This window comes from Tupaia chinensis, unplaced genomic scaffold (genome assembly GCF_000334495.1).
Source record: "Tupaia chinensis unplaced genomic scaffold, TupChi_1.0 Scaffold000146_1, whole genome shotgun sequence".
NCBI classification, from domain to species: domain Eukaryota; kingdom Metazoa; phylum Chordata; class Mammalia; order Scandentia; family Tupaiidae; genus Tupaia; species Tupaia belangeri.
Genome location: NW_006159616.1, coordinates 950093 through 968598, shown reverse-complemented (window position 1 = coordinate 968598; position 18506 = coordinate 950093). Strand labels below are relative to the sequence as shown.

The 18506-nt window shown below is 58.6% G+C and overlaps 1 protein-coding gene across 1 annotated transcript in view; it reads left to right on the top strand.

The window, feature by feature from the left end:
- EPHB2 (EPH receptor B2) overlaps nt 1-18506 on the top strand; it is a 153135-nt gene that overhangs the window by 107763 nt on the left and 26866 nt on the right. Inside the window, 1 exon segment of the mRNA XM_027770663.1 lies at nt 11555-11679. Coding sequence (XP_027626464.1) covers nt 11555-11679 — 125 coding nt within the window.

Genomic DNA, 18506 nt, shown 5'->3' with positions numbered 1-18506 from the left:
GCATCCCCCCTATAGCAAAACCCTCTCTGAAAAAAAAAAAAAAAACTATGCATAGACTTCATTTTTGCACCAAAATAAACTAGTACTTTAATTCCATTTTCCCACAAACTTTTGGAAGTCCCCTTCTATTAGTCAGCTATTTCTATAATAATGCTGCATAACGAACACCCCCACACACACCAAGCTCAGTAATATGCAACAGTCAACATTTACTGTCTCACTTTTATTATCCCTTTGGCAGATGAGGAAACTGAGGCCCAAAGAGCTCTAGTCATTTATCTAGTCCCCCAACTACATGGCCTCGGTAGGATTTTTTTCCCTTCTTTTTTTTCTTTTTTTGGAGAGGTTTTCGCTATAGGGCACGTGCGCTTGCCAGACAGAGAGAGAGACAGAGAGACAGAAAGCGAGAAATCACCCCCCAGGGGGGACGGCCACACCACAATCCCTTCTCCTCCATTCTCCTCTCTGGATCTTGGGCACACACGCACACGCACCCGGCGTGAGTTTAAGCCACCGGGTCCGGGACTCAAACCGCGGTCTACTACGTGGCAGTCCAGCGACATAGCCATTACGCTAACTGCTGGTCCAGTAGGGTTATTTTTTAAAGTTACTTATTGCTTCCATAAGAGAGAGACAGAGTGAGAGACAGAGACGGGCCTTCATGCTGTGCTCCGCCCCCAGCCTCAGCCAGCCCAGATCATGGTTGTGCATGCCCTTCACATGTACAGTAAGACCTTGGGATGCAAACCCAGAACGCACCCACGTGGGTTGAGTACTGCAGAGCATTGAGACACTGACGCACCACCACACGTGGCCCTCGCCCAGGATTTAAACCCCGCACTGCGCGGCTCCCAGTCTGTACTGGGGAAGTCACCGTATGTGCCTTGAGGATGGATATCCTGGCTGGGAAGATGAGAAAGGGACACAGGGTCTGCATCAATGAGGGCCCAACGAGAAGCTTGAGAAGATGAGGGGGACTGCAGGCAGGAGAAGCCATTTCTTCCTCGAGAATGAGAAGGGTAAGTTCTGGAAGGCTTCCTAGAAGGGGCAGCATTTGAGCTTGGCTTTAAGAATGGAGAGGCTCCTAGCAGCAGAGATAGGATAGTATAGTCAGGGAGGAAGGTGCCCTGGGGGAAGAAGGTACAAGAGGCAGCTGGGGGAGGGGTCTTCTTTCTGTTCCCCTCGGGCACCAGACCTTCTCCTGTGGGGTCTTAACACATGCTGTCCCCACTTGTCCTTCAGACCTTAGTCCGTCTGGTTGACCTTCCTGCCTTGGTCAGACACCCCCGTCCTGGCCCCAGCACCAGGCCTTGCAGTTGGCGGGTTGAAACCTTAGCCTTTTGTCTGATCTCTTAGTTCCTGGCGTCTCCCCCACCATCCCCCTCGGTGGTAGCAATGGGCCTGCTTTTGCTCAGCATGGCTTTCTTGGCTCTGAGGGGGACACGCCACAGCGAACACATAGTGAACACAGGCAGAGGGTGCGGAGGAGCGTGGGGTGACGGGGTGTGGGGAGTGTGCTAGGGCTGGGAGGCAAGGCTGGGGACCTGATTTCAGACAGATGCATGCAGTGGCCGGTTTTAAACAGACCCTGAAATTCAATATATTAATATCTGGCTTGTTGCCTTAAAAGGAAAAAGCATTTCCTTAGGGCGACAGGGTCCTTGGCTTCTGACTTCATAAAGCCATCATGCCGCCTTCCAGCCACACTGCCTGTCCAGGACGCCTTTCGGCCCATTCGCATGGCGTGCTCATGGCCCCCCAGGAAGGAGGCCCGGCTCAAAGGAAACAGGAATTGGGAGAGGTCAACAGGTCAACTACCCAGGTCCGCTGTACTGGGAGACAGCAGGGAGTCACTGTCCCCGTCTCACCCACGCTGCCATCCTGTCCCTCTCCACACACAAGGCTGCATCAGACCAGGCAGGAGGGAAGATGAGCCTCAGGGCCAGAGGTCAGGGAGAGCTTCTCTGAGGAGGTGGTACGTACGCTGAGGTTCTAATGAAAAGTGGAGACAGCCATGCAGTCGTAGAGGGTGGGGGCTGCGGCATTTCCAGGGCTCGCCCCCAGGGAGTCCATCCAGTCCTGCTGCCGCCCTCCAGAGCCACGCCGGACACAGCCTAAGCCCTTCAGGATCTCACCCTGAACAAGCTCCGAACACCTGATCTCTGCCAGGTTCCAGAGGTGGTGGGAAGGTCTGGGCTTTGGAGTCAGGCAAAAGAACCTGACTTGGAGTCCAGCCGGGCTGCTCAGCAGCACGAGGTCTTGGACAGGTCACTTGGCTCGTGACCTTTCCCCGTCTTTACGGGGCTGCTGTAAGGACTTCGGCAAATCACACGTGGTGCCTCCCAGAGCCCGGGGCAGGTGGGCCCTCAACTCAGTCACCCTGTCCTTGCTCCGGCTGTAACTGCAGCTCGCGTTTCTCCAGAGCCTTGAACGCTGACTCCTGGTGACAGCAGAACTACAGCTACACGGAGTAGACCCTGCTGTCACCTTGTTGTACAGATGAGGAAAGCCAGGTGCTGAGAGAAGTGACTTGCCCTCGGTCACCCAAGCAGGTGGCGGCTGAGCCCGAATTATGATGTGCACGTCCTCAGAAACCAGTGTTGGCCACACCCACACCCTCCGCAGAGATGAGCAGCCGTACACGCGGGCCATCCACACCCAGCCTGCCCGGGAAATCAATAGGACTAGCAGACAGGAAGCTCTCCCTCCACCAGGAGGTCCGAATGGGGCACATGGAAGAAAAGCCGTCAGCGCAGGGCTGACGAGCTCACCCCACGCAGCCCAGCCCTTTGCAAGCTGTGCAGCCAGGCTGGACAGGCACCCTCACTTGTGCGGGCCCAGTTCCCTCACCTACAGAACGGCACTGACCTGGCCTTCGGCTTTGCCACAGGACTGGAGGGACCGCCAAGCATGGATGAAGCACCCGGCACACAGTAGGTGGACCACTCGGCTACACGCCTCGCAGCTTGAAACAACACCCACCTGTTACTGTACAGTTCTCTGGGTTCGGAGGTCAGCATGGTCCCGTTTGGCTGGAGTCAGTACTGACAGAGACACGTCCCTGGCTGAAGGCACCAAGGACGGCCCGCTGCCTTGTTTGTCAGGGTTAGCAGAACTCGGCTCCAGCACCAGAGGAGGCGCACTGGGTTAGCAGAACTCGGCTCCAGCACCAGAGGAGGCGCACTGGGTTAGCAGAACTCGGCTCCAGCACTGGAGGAGGCGCACTGGGTTAGCAGAACCCGGCTCCAGCACCGGAGTCCCACTGGGTTAGCAGAACCCAGCTCCAGCACCAAAGTCCCACTGGGTTAGCAGAACTCGGCTCCAGCACTGGAGTCCCACTGGGTTAACAGAACTTGACTCCAGCACCAGAGGAGTCGCACTGGGTTAGCAGAACCCGGCTCCAGCACCGGAGTCCCACTGGGTTAGCAGAACCCGGCTCTAGCACCGGGGGAGTCGCACTGGGTTAGCAAAACCCGGCTCCAGCACCAGAGGAGTCCCACTGGGTTAGCAGAACCCAGCTCCACGTGCTGTTTCTTTGCTGGCTGCCAGCTGGGAGCTGCCCTGAGCTCCCCGAGACCCCACGTCTCCGAGAGCAACAGGGCTTCGGGTCCTCACACTCCCGCTCTCTCCCCTGACTGTCAGCTGGGAAGGTTCTCCCCCTTGAAGGAAGTCAGGCGATTAAGTTGGCTCTACCCAGGTAATCCGGGAGAATCTCTCTGTCTCAAGCGCCGTTTGGGACCTTACTCATATCTGCATAGTCCTTTCCACCTTGTAACGTAACGTAGCCACAGATCCTGGGAATTAAGGCGTGGACGCCTTTGGAGGAGCATCATCCTGCCTGTTACAGAGCTGACTTAAGTCAAGACACGTGAGCTTTGGCCGGGGCCGCAGCATCCGCCTAGTGCAAACACCTCATATAGAGAAACCAAGGCCCGGAGAGGTTCCTCAGCGGCCGCCCAAGATCCCAGAGCGGGTCCCTGGCATTCCAGGCAGCTTTCTCCGAAAGTCAACTCCCCAAAGCCCTTTCTGCCACCATGTGTCCCGCCGCACCCCCCCCAGCCATGGGGTGGGCACACAATGGCTTTATCTCCAGAACAGGCGCAAACTTGCCTGGGAGCCACGGCATGAGGGTCAGAGAGAAACAGGCAAGAGAGCTCCCGGTGAGCCCGCGCCTGGATATCCGGCACTGAGGGGGGAGCAGAAGGCCCTCCCTCTCTCCACAGGTCCCCTTTGACCTGCCCAGCACTGCAGCGCACGCACTGTGGCTGGAGTGCTATTTCAAGCTGGGCTTGGCCACATGTAGCAGGAAAAGTGACAGAGAACCACTGCCAGGACAGCGCCACTTAACCGCCACCCACCCGACGGCATGGGGCAGGGGTGGGCAGCACTGCCTACCTGGAGCCTAGGGCTGATGGGGGAGCCCGTGGTCCAGGAGGGCACACTCGCCTTTGCAGTCCAGCTGCCCTGGAGTTCTCGGCCGCTCCTGGGATTCTGTCGGACCTACTGTGTGTTTGGGGGTTGTCTGCAGCCAGCTAGTCTGAGCAGCCCTGGCTGTGACAAGTGGGCAACAACCCCGCTGTGTGAGTGCCCGCATCACACAGGGTGGCCTGAGCTCCTTCCTTGGCAATCATGGGGACCAAGACAGCAGGCAGGTATGAGCCTCAGTTTCTGTCACATTTGCATGTCCCCTAGTGGCCAAAGGAAGTCACGTGCAAGCCCAGTGTCAGAGAGAACTGGTGTTCCAGGGCAGAGAGGCAGGTGCGGGGCAGTTAATGCAGCCGGCCCACCAGGCACCTGAGACAAAGGCAGGCTTCTGTCCCTTTTCTTTTTATTTAATTGCCAGAGGACACATGCGCCCCCCAGGAAGTGAGAGACACAGAGCGAGAAAGCACCCGCTGTGGGGATAGCCATGCCGAGTCCGTCTCCTCCAGTTCCCCCTCCTGCTAGGGTTTGGGGCGCGTGCACCTGCACCAGGTGTGCTTCTCGAGCCACCAGAGCTGGGATTTAAACTGTGGCCTGCCCCATGGGATCCGGCTCCCCCCGCACAGCACTTAGCTGGTACACTACGGGGCTAGTGCGCATGTATACTCTCTCCCTCTCAGCCCACTTGCCGTCTATCACGAATAATAAATACAATTTTAAATAATAAAAAGGCCGCTGGAACTCTCAAGAGTCCTGTCCCGGGTGGTGTTCCAGCCCTAGGCCCTGGAGAAAGCAAGCAAGTGAGAAGCCAGTGCCTTGGGCTGCAGGCTGGCTGGCCTTTGAGGGAGGCCGTGTGACAGCAGGAGGGTGGGGGGACACAAGGTACGGAGCATGCCCTCATGCAAGCCCCCCACCTCCTTGGGAACTACTGCCTAAGGCCATTGCTTCAGGTCCAGCCCCCAGGGTCAGCAGACATCAGACTCCTGTAGGGGTTGGAAAGGGCAAGTGCCCACCTGGCGTCCCTCCCCTCCAGTAAATACTGGCTGAGCCACACCCTGCTCAGGGGGACCAAGGACTGAGTGAGTGAGAGCAGGCTCCCTCTCTGTCCCTCACAGTGAGTGTGAGACCGCAAGTGCTGGGGGAGAGGCAGTCAGGGAGGGCGTCTCCGAGGAGGAGACTTTGAGCTGAGACTTGCGTGAAGAGGAGGGTCTGGCCATGGAATACGTGAGAGAAAAGGTTCCTAGGCAGAGGTGCCATGGGGCCAAGGCCGAAGGTGAGAGTGAGCACAGAGTGTTGAGAGCAGAGAGCGGATGGAGACGGTGCTTGGGAGCATGGAGGGAGGTGGCTGGCCCCAGGGGTGTCCATGTTGATTCTGGGTGCGGTGGGAAGTCCCAGGCTGTGACGGGCAGTGCAGGTGTCCGAAAGGCATGGGCTCTCCAGTCGGGGCTGGGGTGGGCTCTTAGACTACCCAAGGCCCAGCACCTGCCCCACGTCCTCCTAGCTCACCAGGTGTCCTGACGGGTGGGAGGGCCAAGGCCCAGGGCAGGGGTCTCCCTTCCTCTGCACTCAGGGCTGTGGCGGTGAGGCTGTGCGAAGCCCCCAGCCTCCCTCTGGCAGTAGCCAGTGGGACCACGGCCGCCTGGCTCCCTCCCCTGACCAAAGCTCGCCTCATTCAACCCCCTCGCACCCTGACTAAGAAACTGGCAGAGGGAAGGCCATACCCCCGCTCAGCTTGGGCCCGCACTGGCCCTCCCAGGGCTGGCCAGGAGCGAGGAGCAAAGACTGCCTGCTCCCCACAGGCACACGGCCTGGCGGCCTCCCTGCACCCCTGTGGGCCACAAGCCTAATTCGCGCTGTTTCCCTAGGGCTCCATCTCCTCGCAGGGGTCACGGGGCACCACTGACCCTGTCCCCTGCCAGCGTGCCTGGTTGGCAATTGAAAATACCAGAATCCCCTGCTGACCCTCTTACAGGGAAACCTGACACCGGCGTGGGCGCGGCAGGAGGGGCGGGAGCATCCAGCTGTTCCCCTTTCTCCACCGATAATCCCCCTGGATTCCTGAGAAAGGCCTCCTGCTTGGCCCCCACTGGCCTGCCTTGATCATCTTCCTGGCAAAGGCCGCCTCCTGGCCACACCCGGGGTCACGGGGCTTAGGGGATCAGAGCCAGGTTAGCTGCCTGTAACCCAAGCTGGCCAGCTAAGCCCCCCAGGCCCAGACCCCCGTGGGGGACCGTGCGAGCCCTGCCTCCACCAGCTGCTGAGCTGCCAGAGCTGGGGTGAGCCGGTGGGCGGTGGGTGAGTCAGCGGGGGGTGGGGAGTCAGGGCCTTGGCTTTGCAACAGCAGAGTGGGTGTCCTCAAGGCCTTTTGAGTCCACTCATTTCCAGACCTCCCTGGTCAGTCTGCATCAGCTGTGGACAATGTGAGGGCAAGGACAGGTTGGACCTGCATGGACCTGGGTTCAAATCCCAGCTTCGCTGCCTGACTGTCTGACCTTGGGCAAGCGACCTCACGCCTCTGTACCTCATTTCCTCATCTGTGAAATGGCCATGACCCTAACACAAGCCTCAGAGAGTTGACTGAGGGGTACACGGGCCAGCTGGGGGGAGCATCTGGTTGGCTGTTAGCTGTGTGGCCTGACTTTGGCTGGGACTCACAGCTCACGTGGGCGCGGTCAGGATGGCCAGCTTGTTTCAGTAGAGGCTCGCAGGTTGCCACCCCTGCTGCCGACGGGACAAGGCCAGGCTCCCAGACTGGACACCAGGGCCTGGGACTCAGCCCCCACCTGCCTCAGCAGCCCAGTCTCTGGCCCTCATAGAGCTGCTTATACCAGTGAGCTGGGGAGGGCCTCGACACTCCGACAGGAAGTTTAACCTCTGCAGGAGAGAGGGGCGTGCGTGCGCAGAAGCCAGGCTGTGAGAGGCAGGTGGAAAATACATGTCCTCAGCCAGGACTCGCTGGTTTGGGTCTAGTCGCTCCCTGCTGTGTGACCCTGAGTAAGTCACTTCCCACAGACCAGCAGCCTCAGGTTCCCAGGCACCACCCAGACCTGCCAAATCAGAAGCTCTGGGGGTGGGGGGTGGGCAGTGAGTCTCCCAGAGCCCCCTGGTTAGCCTTAACACCCCTGCATGCCCGAAGGCGCGGTCTCAGGGCACGTTTTACCACCTCCTTCGTGTTGAGAGGCGGAATCGCAGGGAGAGAGTGAACAAAGCAGCCCCATCCCATGGGGCCCGGGCAAGCCCTGAAGTGACGGCTTGGGCCCACTAGGGACTCCTTAGGGCTTCCACGTTGCATGGCTCTCTGGTGCTTGGCATGGTGCCACCCTGGAGAGGGCACTCTGGGCTGGCACATGGCATGCTGGAAGGCAGGGGCTGGTGAGGTTTCCCGAGCCCCACCCCCAGCACCGTCTGGCCTCACAGTGACTCCCACCTTTACGTGGTTCCAGACTCAGCATGCCGGCTGCCCCCACTTGACAGGTGGGCATGCTGGGGCTCAGAGGGGCTGACAGGGCCTGCTCAGGGCCACGCATCAGTGAGAGGAGCAGTGGAGGCATGTGTGCCAGTCTGCGGACGCCACCCTTGGGGCTCCCAAACACTGGACAGACCACCCTTCTGGAGACTGATGGGCATGGCCTGGCCTGAGCCTCCGCAGCTGTAGCTGAGCGTGTGCGTGCGTGTAATGGTGGCTCCCCATCTAGTGGGCTCAGTGTGTGCGATGCCCCACGGGTGTGATTCAGGTTGGCAGCATGCCCCTGCCTTCCCTACCTGGCTTAGTTGGCCTCTGGGAAGGGACCCAGCATTCCAGGGAGCCCTGGAATCTCCTCACCTGGCTCCTCACCCCAGAATTATGCTCAGGCCCGTGGGGGCAGGGACCAGATATGGCTCTGGAACCTCTGGATAAAGCATCCTCCTTGTCATCGCAGAGCGCCCCCAGCCCACGCCCACCCCCGCCACACACACACCCTGTGTGATCACTGCCCGGGGGCTGCTGAGAAGATTGGGAAGCTGGGGGCTGAGGTTCTTCCTGGGCCAGCGGGAAGGACGAGCCTGCAGCTGGGATGCCCTCGACGGGCCAAGCGCCTCCAGAAGGACCTATTTTGTTGTTTTCAGTGAGAAGCTGGCCCCAGACAGGTTGGGGACAGCAACAGACGGTCCCGCCCTTACAGGGATGCCCAGGAATGGCAGCTCTGGAGGGAGGGATGGCACCAAGACCGGACACAGTCCAGGAGTTAGAGGGGCAGGAAGTAGGGCCTGCTCTGAGGGCCAGTAGGCAGCACGGCTTGGCGGGAACTCGATCCCAGGCCCCGCTCAGCTCCTCAGCAGCTGTGTGATCTTGGGGAAGTCGTTCTGAACCTCAGTTTCCTGGAAAGTGCATGGGTGTCGAGATGGTGCGGGTCAGCCGCTCAGTGCACAGTAGTGACACTCGTGCCTCCCAGCACTGACGGCATGCCAGGTGCCACACTGCACACTCTGCCAGACCCCTAATCCTGAGAGGCCTGGTGTCCCCAGCAGGACAAGGGGCCAGACTAAGGGTCAGGCAGCCCTCCCTTGGATATAAGAAGAATGAGGCCCTACGGGGATGCCCAGCCCAGGACCCAAGTCCTTCTTGAGTGTCTTGAGATGGCTTTCCACAGGGGGTGCTGGAGGGAGACCAGGCTGGCCCCAGGCGGGCCCAGCTGCAGGCAGAGGGTGGCACAGGGAGGCCAGGCGGGGCATTCACGCTACAAGGCCTGAGGTCTTCCCCCACCTGTGGTGGAGGAGGAAGCCAGGTGCAGAGGGGGCTAGCTCACCTGGGGGCACAGCCAGTCAGCGGCAGGGCAGAGAGGGCAGTCCCGAGGGACAGAGCAGAGAAGGGGAGTCTTCTCTGAGCTCCGACCCCTCAGCCAGTGCGTAAGTCCCTGGAGCGCCCGCAGTCCTGCTCCAGCTCAGGTCCGATACAGACCCAGCCCCTGCAAGGCAGGATTTGGAGTGGGGAGGAGGGTCAGCCGCAGCTTCCAGGCGTCCCTGTGCTGGCTAAGACAGGACACCTGTTAGTCACAGAGCTGCCCTGGACACAGAGAGAATGCAAAGGTGCTCCTTTCCTGGGACCAGCAGTTGGCATAATGGCTATGTCGCTAGACTCTCACATAACCAACCATGGTTCGAGTCCTGGATTCAGTGGCTTAAACTCACACCAGGTGCACGTGTGTGCATGCCCAAGATCCCAAAGGGAGAATGGAGGAGAAGGGATTGCGGCGTGGCCATCCCCCCTGGGGGTGATTTCTCACTTTCTATCTCTCTGTCTCTCTGGGGAGCTAACAGGCCCTACACAAAAACCCGTGCAAAAAAAAAAAAAAAAGAGGTGCTCCTTTCCCCCCTGTGAGTCCTAATTCCATTGGGAGGGCCCGGCCAGCCCTGCTCTGGGAAGAGCGCTGCTCTGGAGAGTGGCAGACCCGGCTTCAGGTCCTGACTCCCCACAGCTATGGATCCTCACCTGTCTATGGGGCCGATGCTACTCCCAGTCACAGTGAACTCAGAAAACAGGCCAAGAACCAAGGGCCATGCCAACACACAGTAGGTACATCGTGCTGGGCCAAGGGTGACACGCGGTAGGTGCATTGTGCCGGCTCAACCCACTTGAGGACGGAACAGATCAGCAGCAGCACATGGTGTAGTTAGGCAGCAGGAAAGGCCTGCACGGCAGGGCCCACACGGCAGGGACCGCAGGCCGGGTCAGGCCACTCACCCCCTCTCGACCTCAGTGTCCGCATCCCTAAAGTGAGGAGGCTGGGTAACTTCTTTCTAAGCGTCCTTCCTAGACTGAAACAGCTCACCTTCCTGTCTGGCCGCCTTCCTGGGAGCACAGTGCGGGGTGATGAACTGGCTGGCTTATTTCATTGAGATGAAATTTATATAACATACAACTAACCGTTTCAGTACGTGCAGTTCCATGGAGGTTAGTTTATTTACAGTCTTCTTTTAATCGCTAGAGGGCACATGCACTTGCGGAGAGAGAGACAGAGCGTCCCCCCCAGGGGGACGTGGCCACCCACAGTCCTTTCTTCCTCCACATCTTCATCCTGTCGGGATCTCGGGGGCGCACACACACACACACACACATGCACACACACGCCGTTGGGGCCAGGATTCGAACTGCAGTCAGCCATGTGGTAGCTAGCACCCAAGGCACTTAACCACTGTACTACAGGGCCAGCATGGTACTTCTCTCCTATCTGCAGCCACCACCTCTATCCAGTTCCAGAACACCCCTCAAAGAAAAACCTATAGCTGGCATTCCTCACTTTCCCCTGCTCCGCCCCTGCCCCCAGCCCTGGCAGCCACCAATCCATGTTCTGGCTATGGATTTACCTATCTGAGTATTTCACGCAAAGAGATTCAAACAATTCATGATGGTGTGTGCCTGTCTTTCAGTTAGCACATCTTTGAGGCTCATCCACGTGGCATCAGTACTTTATATTCCTTTTCATGGCTGAGTAATACTCCGCTGTATGTGTTCACCACAATGTTCTCTCTCCATTCATTGGTTGATGGATGTTTGGATTGTTTCCACCTTTTGGCTGTCGTGAATAGCGCTGCTTTAAATGGTTGTGTGCAAGTATTTGCTAACGTGCCTGTTCCGGTTCTTCAGAATATATATAATGCATAGTTTCATTTACTGCATAGACACTCCATGCAAATCTGTGGAAGGAATAATAGGTTGCCCACCTTCTCTGCTCCCACAGTCCCCTCTGCTGGCCTCCCCTAGAGCCCCTGTCGTCATGTCTAGGCTCTGTGTGTCCCCTGGTCCAGTAGACTGGAACCTCTAAAACAATGAAGGCTATCTAGACCAACCCACTGGGGCCCAGGCCCGCAGAAGGGAGCCAGTGCATCTCTCCTGACACTTGCATGACTGAGCTTCCCCAGGGACAGCTGAAGCTGTCGGTGTCTGTAATCTGGAAGTGCCAGGACAGCCCGGCTGCAGCATCCCAGCCCTGCCTGAGCCCCTCTGTCCTCCGTCAGCTGCTGCGTGCCCCTGGCCAGACGCCTTCCCCTCTCTGGTCCCACAGGGTCCCATCTGTCTGAACACGGGAGGTTGGGCCAGAAGCTGCATCTTCTCATGCCTGCCCTGACTCCTGACCTCTGACCTTTCTTCCAGCTCCGTCAGCTGTGTCCATCATGCACCAGGTGAGCCGCACTGTGGACAGCATCACCCTGTCGTGGTCCCAGCCGGACCAGCCAAACGGTGTGATTCTGGACTACGAGCTGCAGTACTATGAGAAGGTACTACATCCGGGGCCTCTGTCTCTGCCCCCGCCCCAGGGCCCCCTGCCGGCTGCGGTGGGGGACTCTGCCCTCCCAGGTGGGCCACCAAGACCCCTTCATCCCGAGTTCAGGGGGCCTGATCCTGAGCACACCTGCTTGTCCAAAAAGGCACCTTTAGTGAGGACAAATCAGCCATTCCCCTGTTCTCCCACCTCGGGGGGTCCTGTCGGGGTGAGAGCTGTGTCCTCCCTCGGGGCTCTGATTCCCGGCTGGCCCGTTTTCGTTTATTTGTTTCCATTCCCCTGAGACCCCTGTGACTGGGGAGGAGGTGGTTTCTCTTTGTGCTTTTCCATCAGACCCTTATGTGTCCCTCCAGGGGCCCAAGGCTGGAAGCCACTGCATCCCTGCGTGTGGATGAGGCCACCTTCCTCATATGGAGAGGCAGGGACTGCACCCGGCATAGCCCTGGCCGTCGGCAGGGCGGGGGCGCTTCCTTTCCTTCCTCTGCTGCCCGTCTGCTGTCGGTGGCCGAGGGCAGTGAGTGATAAGCAGGGGGTGCGGGCCTGCAGGGATAGGGATTGGGGGGACACAGCAGCTGGCACCCACGCAGCTAGACGTCAGGGGCCCAGAAGCTCTTTTTCTGATGACCTCTCACCTCTCCCCCAGGCACCAAAGAGCTGCAAGGGCTCCTGGGAAAGGACTCCCTGGGCTTCCATTCAGAATAAGGTGTCATGACAGACAGCAAGTCCTTTGGTTGAGGGCAAGCCCGCTGGTAACCAGGAATGGATGGAAAGGCTCCCCCTAAAGGCTGGAAGGGACAGGTGGAGACCGGTCCAGCAGCCCCTGCAAGCCTTTGAGTGCTGGACCAGCTCATCTGGCGAGTCTCCGGGCTCTTCAAACACCAGCCTCCCCAGCCCGCCTCTGTCCGCTGTCCCCTGGCCCGGCCCCTCCCCTCGCAGCGTGTTCTGAGAGGTCGGGGGCACGCCCTTTCACCACCTTCCCCCCTCTCCGCACCCTGGCCTGGCACCGAGGGCAAGGCACTTGGTCAACACCCAGTGAGCGGGTGAATGAGTCCCTGCCTGAGGCCCATGGCCTGTGGCCCGGCCACTGCAAATGCTCACCAAAAGCCCTGAGTGGCCACAGGTCTTCATGCTGCTTCATGCTGAGTGGCCACAGGTCTTCATGCTGCTCCCTCACCCATGCACTGTGCTGCCCTTACTCCCCCACCCTCACCTCTGCCCCCAGAATCTTCAAGGCCCCACTCAGTGCCACCTCTGCGGGGACATCTCCCTCACAGAGCCTCTGCCCTCTCGGTGCACCGAGGCCTGGCAGTTAGTGCCTGGGTCTGCCCGCAGGCAGGGACACTGGGAGGTGAGCTCTATGAATGCACAAGAGCAGGGCCAGCAGGTGGCATGGTGGTTAAGGGGGCTGCGGTTCGAGTCCTGGACCTGGCAGCTGGAAAAACACGCCAAGCACGTGTGCGTCTATGCCCCCAATCCTAAGAGAATGGAGGAGAAGAGACTGCAGTGTGGTCGTTCTCCTGGGGGGGTGATCTCTCATTCTCTCTCTCTTTTTCTTTGTGGTGAGCACATGTGCCCAATAGCAAAAAGGAAAAAAAGAAAATGAGGGAGTGTGTGGAAGTTGGACTGAGTAGGAGGCTGGATGCGTGGACAGTGGACAGGGGAAGTCCCTGCATCCAGCCCACTCCCTGCCCTCACCTCTACCTGGCTATATCCAACTCATCCTTTCCAACTACAGCTGCCACATCACCTCCTCAGAGACGCCCTCCGCCACTGCCCAGACCCCGTCCAGGGTCCCCACTTCTTCGGGTAGCACTTGTCACGATTGCTAGGCACGTCCGTCTCTACATGAGCTAGACAGTAAGCCCCTTGAGGGCAGAGACTCGCCATTATCCCCGCGGGCCCAGCATCTGGCGCCCAGTAGGTGCTCACCAGGTGTTGGTGGAGGACTCAAGGAAGTGACTGCCCACGGGTCTGAGCGGTGGGAGCTGCCAGGAAGCGGATCCGCCCTAGCTGGGCCAGGAAGGCCGAAGGCCTTGTCCTGCGGAGCCTGCTGCTCCCTGGCTCAGGAAACCCAGGCCCTGCAGGACCAGCGTTCCTGCTCCCTCCAGCAGGGACAGCTTAGCCGCTCAGAATCCAAAAAAAAAACTAATTAAGAAACTTTGTGATTAAATGAAACTGAAAGCGTTGGTCCCCAAAGACGGGAGCGGAAACGAGGAATCCCGGCGCAGTCCTGCCTGCGACCCATTTCCTACCACCGCGCAGGCCTGGGAGGAGTCAGGAGTGCCAGCAGGAGGGGGGCTCTGCCCTACCTTCTGCCCGCGTCCCCAGGCCCTCCGGGGGTAGGGGCAGGACCAGTAGGCTCTGCCCTTAGGCAGGAGCACTCTCTGTGTGCTGACACGCCCTCCCCACCTCACCCCTCCTCACGGCAGGGCCCTTCACCCCAGACAGGGGCCAGACAGGCCCAAGTCTGCTGGGCTTTCACCGTCACTAACTAGGAAACCAAGGCACAGAGAAGTCACGCGACGTCTCCCAGTGCAGGGCTCCATCTGTTCCCAAGGATGCTTCTGGGATGCGTATTAAGACGGAGACAAGACCAGCCCCTGAAATTTCAGGCACTCGGGCATGGTGGTGAAGGCTCTGGACTCCTGCATGGCTGACCGTGGTTTGTGTCCCAGACCTGGCGGCCTGAATCACAGTGGGCGTGAGTGTGTGTGTGTGTGTGTGTGTGTGTGTGCGCGCGCGTGCACCCAAATCCCAGGAGCATGGAGAAGGGATTACAGTGTGGCCATCCCTCCTGGGAAGTGATTTCTCACTTTCCCTCTCCCTGTCGAGCACACATACCCCCATGGCAAACACCTAAAAAAAAAAAAAAATTACATTTTACAAAAGCAACAAAGAACAGTCCAGGCACCAATGGCCAAAGAGGGGCAGGACAGAGGGCCCAGCAGCCTGGCATACGGTGTGTGGGGACATGACCTTTTGATAGCTTTTGATAGCCCTTCCCACCAAGGCCCGGGCTGCAGAGAGGGGTAGCTGGCACCTGCCGGAGGGGAGATAGACACTGAACCATTCCATTTTCAGACAGCGCCTTCGGGCCAGGCCCTAACTGAGCTGGGCGTCACGAATACCGAGAGTAACAGACGACCCCGCAACTTCAGGGACTTTACGCTCGAGGGGGAAAGGCAGACTGGACACAGCTGGCCGCGAGACAAGGTGTGATACTAGTCACAGCAGGGCCAGCGAGGGTCCCCTGGGACCCCAAGAAGGGACCCACAATTTTGCGAGGGGTGAGGGGAGCCTTTTTTGGTGACATGGGAGCTATGCCTTGACAGTGCTAGGAGTCCACCAGACAGACCCGCGGGAAGAGCAGAGGCCCTCCAGGCAGCAGGAACAGTACACGCGAGGGCCCTGGGGCAGGACCGTGCGGCTGCACTCAGGAACAGAGAGGGTGAGGACAGGGAAAGCAGCGGGGGAGGAGGAGGGCCGGCTCGTGGAGGCCTTCCCAGCCCTGGGAGTCTGGATTCCATTTACAGTATGATGGGAAAGTTCTGGAATGATGTGATCTGACTCAGATTGTTTTAAAGATCCCCGTGGCATGCTGAATGAAAAGCAGACTGCAAGGGGTCCTGCAAACACAGGGAGACCCCGGACAGGACTCTCGGGGATACCCAGTGAGAAATGGTGGCAGGGCCAGCAGGGGCGGTGAGACGCCGACACACTCAGATAAGTTTTTAAAGCCCAGGGTCTGGGGGACTGTGCAGGATGACTCCCAGGGATGGAGTGCCTTTTTCCAGGGCAGGTGTGGCTCTGTAGTTCACAGGTGTAGGTGTGGTGTTTGCTGGGGCAGGCGGACAGACAGCCAGGACAGCAGTGAGCAGACGGGAGCGTGCACAGGGAAACCAGAAGCAGAAGGGTCCAGGGCCATGTCGAGATCTTTTGCTTTGTGAATTTTTTAAATTTTAAATGTTTTGTTTTATTTTGTTTTGTTAGTTTTTTGCCATAGGGTGCATGCACTCACTGGAGCGGTGGGGGAGAGGGAAAATGAGAAACCAGCCTACACCCCCAGGGAGAGTGGCCACACCGCTATCCCCTGTCTGCCCTTCTCCCAGGATTTTGGGCACACATGCGCACACGCCCAGGGTGCTCTCCAAGCTGGCAGGCCCAGAGCTTGAGCAGCCCGCCCTGTGGGAGTGTAGCGCTTTAGTCACTGCGCTACCTGCTGGCTCCACACGTTGAGACTTCAGGAAAAGATAGGAGTCGGTGAAGGTGTCAGGCACCGGCAGAGGGCTAAGAGGAGGACCAGGGGTGCTTTCTGTTCCTGACCTGTCAGGCAAGCCGTAGCATCGCAGCCGCCACCCCTACCTTCCAGAATCATCCTGTCCCTGCGGAGGGACGGCCAGGCTGCGTGGTGAGATTTATCCCTGGCAAATCCATAGCTGGCTCTCACCAACACTTTGAATCCCCTCTGGGCCTGCAATTGATTTCTCTGGTGACGGCTCCAGATCTTTCTAGGAAGGGAAGAGATCCTGAGCACCGCCACCCAGCCCCGGGCTCTTTCCCACTCCTGATCTTCTGTAGAAAGGGCTCCTTTGGACCGGGCTCTCTGCGTGGCCCTTCCCCAGCTCCACTGGGACTTCCCAGCCTACGCGGAGCCCAGAGCTGACAGCCACTTGGCCAGAAGCTCCAGGCTGCTGCTGGTGAATGGCGTTAGCGTCTCTGTGGACCTATGGCCGGCCAGCCCACTAAGCAGTGCTCCAGAGGAAGTGGCCTCCTGGCCCCAAAGCACCTGGGTTCCTGCGCCCTTCCACTGGTAGTTTAGGAAGAGGGTCCCCCAGGACCACCTGGGGTAGATGGGTCCTGATGGGCCACGGTGATTTCTGTGTTTATGCCAGAAATGTCTCCTCAGCAGCAGGTGAAAGGGAGGACATTTCAGGCAGAGGGAGCAGAGTCTGGGTGGGGGTGGGGGCTCTGAAAGTCAGGGTGTGTTCAGGCCACCGTCCAGTGTGCCCAGAGCTGGGTCCACTCACTCATCCCCTTTGCTGTGTATTCGTCCACCCAGCGAGCACTGGGGAGGGCGTCCTGCCGCATGGCGGTGGCGAGGCCCGGGTGATGGCCGCCGTGGACTGAGTCCTGTGTGCAGTAGAGACCGCACTGCAAGCGTCCCCCCACGCTCTCCTGCTGAGTCTCCAGACACCCCGTGTGGTCTCCACTGCTGTTACCCCACTTCAGAGATGAGAAAACTGAGGGTCAGAAGGCCAAGGGCATGCCCCCCGTGCCTCGATGGCCCTGTCTCCGCAAGGACAGAAACTGCGGACTAATGGTTTCATGCTGCGTGGCCTCCCAACGCTCACTGGAGCTTAATCACTGTTCAGGGGAAGGCACTCCAGAGACAAGGGAGGCCGAAGGGAATTGATGTCCCTGGAGTGTCTCCGCCGTGCCAGGCACTCCCTGATCAGATGTTATCTGCACAGCCTGGGGTTGGCGTTTACTCTTCTGTTTCCTGGAACAGAAGGGGGCTCAGAAAATGAGGGCTCTTTCCCGAGCTCACATTTGAAACAGCCCCCAGCCCCCTGCTTTAGAGGAGGGGTCTTCTCAGTTCCACACACTAGAGTCATCTGTGGCACCACTTCCTTCTCCTCTCCCTTGCATCATCAGGAACATAAAAACTCCAATGCCCCTTAAGTAGGCACCCAGTCTATGGAATTGAACCCTTTTCAATCCCAAGCAGATCCCACGTTGGACAGTGGCACCTAGAGGCCAAGTCTGTTACTGCACCCCAAGCTTTGTGGCTCCTGACTAATGTAGTGTTCGTTCATTCATGGATTCGATAGTTAATGAGCACCTACTGTGTGCTGAGCCTGCGGGTCTGGAGATGAACATGACCTACGGATAGGAAACCCTATCCTTAGAGAAGATGGACGTGTGTATCAGAACAGCAGACAGGAGGGGAGACAGTGGGCCTGCAGCCCCGCCCGGGATATCTGGGAGGCCTCCCCAGCAGAGGCAGCACCTTGTGCTGTGTCTTGAACAATGAGTAGGAAACTGCCAGCCAGACGAGGAAAGGATCTCAGACAACAGTGCTTGTCAAAGCGTCGAGTGTCCAGGGAAAAAGCAAAGCTGCAGATAAAATACAGGACACAAGATTACGTCTGGATTCTAGAAAATACTTTTTGCATAAGTATGTCCCAGATTTTGCATGGCATATACTTACACTAAATACTGTCTGTTGTTTCTCTGAAATTCAAATTTAGCTGAGCATCCTGCATCTTCACTTGCTAAACTGGAAGCCCTATCAGGGAGGGGGGCAGTGGGTGGGGGTGACTGGAGCCCAGAGGACACGAGGGATGTGACAGAGGACAGTGGCAAGGGGTAGGCTCTGAAGATGTGAAATGCCAGGCTAAGGAGCCGACCTTCACCCTCTGGGCACTGGAGCAGGACTCTGTGCAGGACCCTGTGCTTGGTACAAGGAAACCAAACAGCCCCTCCCTCAGAAGCTTGCAGTTAAGGGGGCAAAGGGGGATGGCAGAGACCCTCCTGTCGCACCTGCAGCAAGTGCTCCAGGATGCAGAGGAGGGAGAAGCATATCTGGCTGGGAAACCAAGGAGGCTTCCTGGAGGAGGAAGCAGATTACCTGGTTCAGGAAAAGAGATTCCTGCCCCATAAGAACCATCCATGCCTGCCCCGCATAGGAGTAGGGGCGGAGGTGCTCTGCTCCCAGGTCAGCCTCTTCCAGAGCCCCCACATCTTTCTCACCTCCTCACTTTTGCACCTGCTGCTCCTTCTGCCAGGCATGCCCCCGTGGCCCGGGAGCCTGCTATTGCC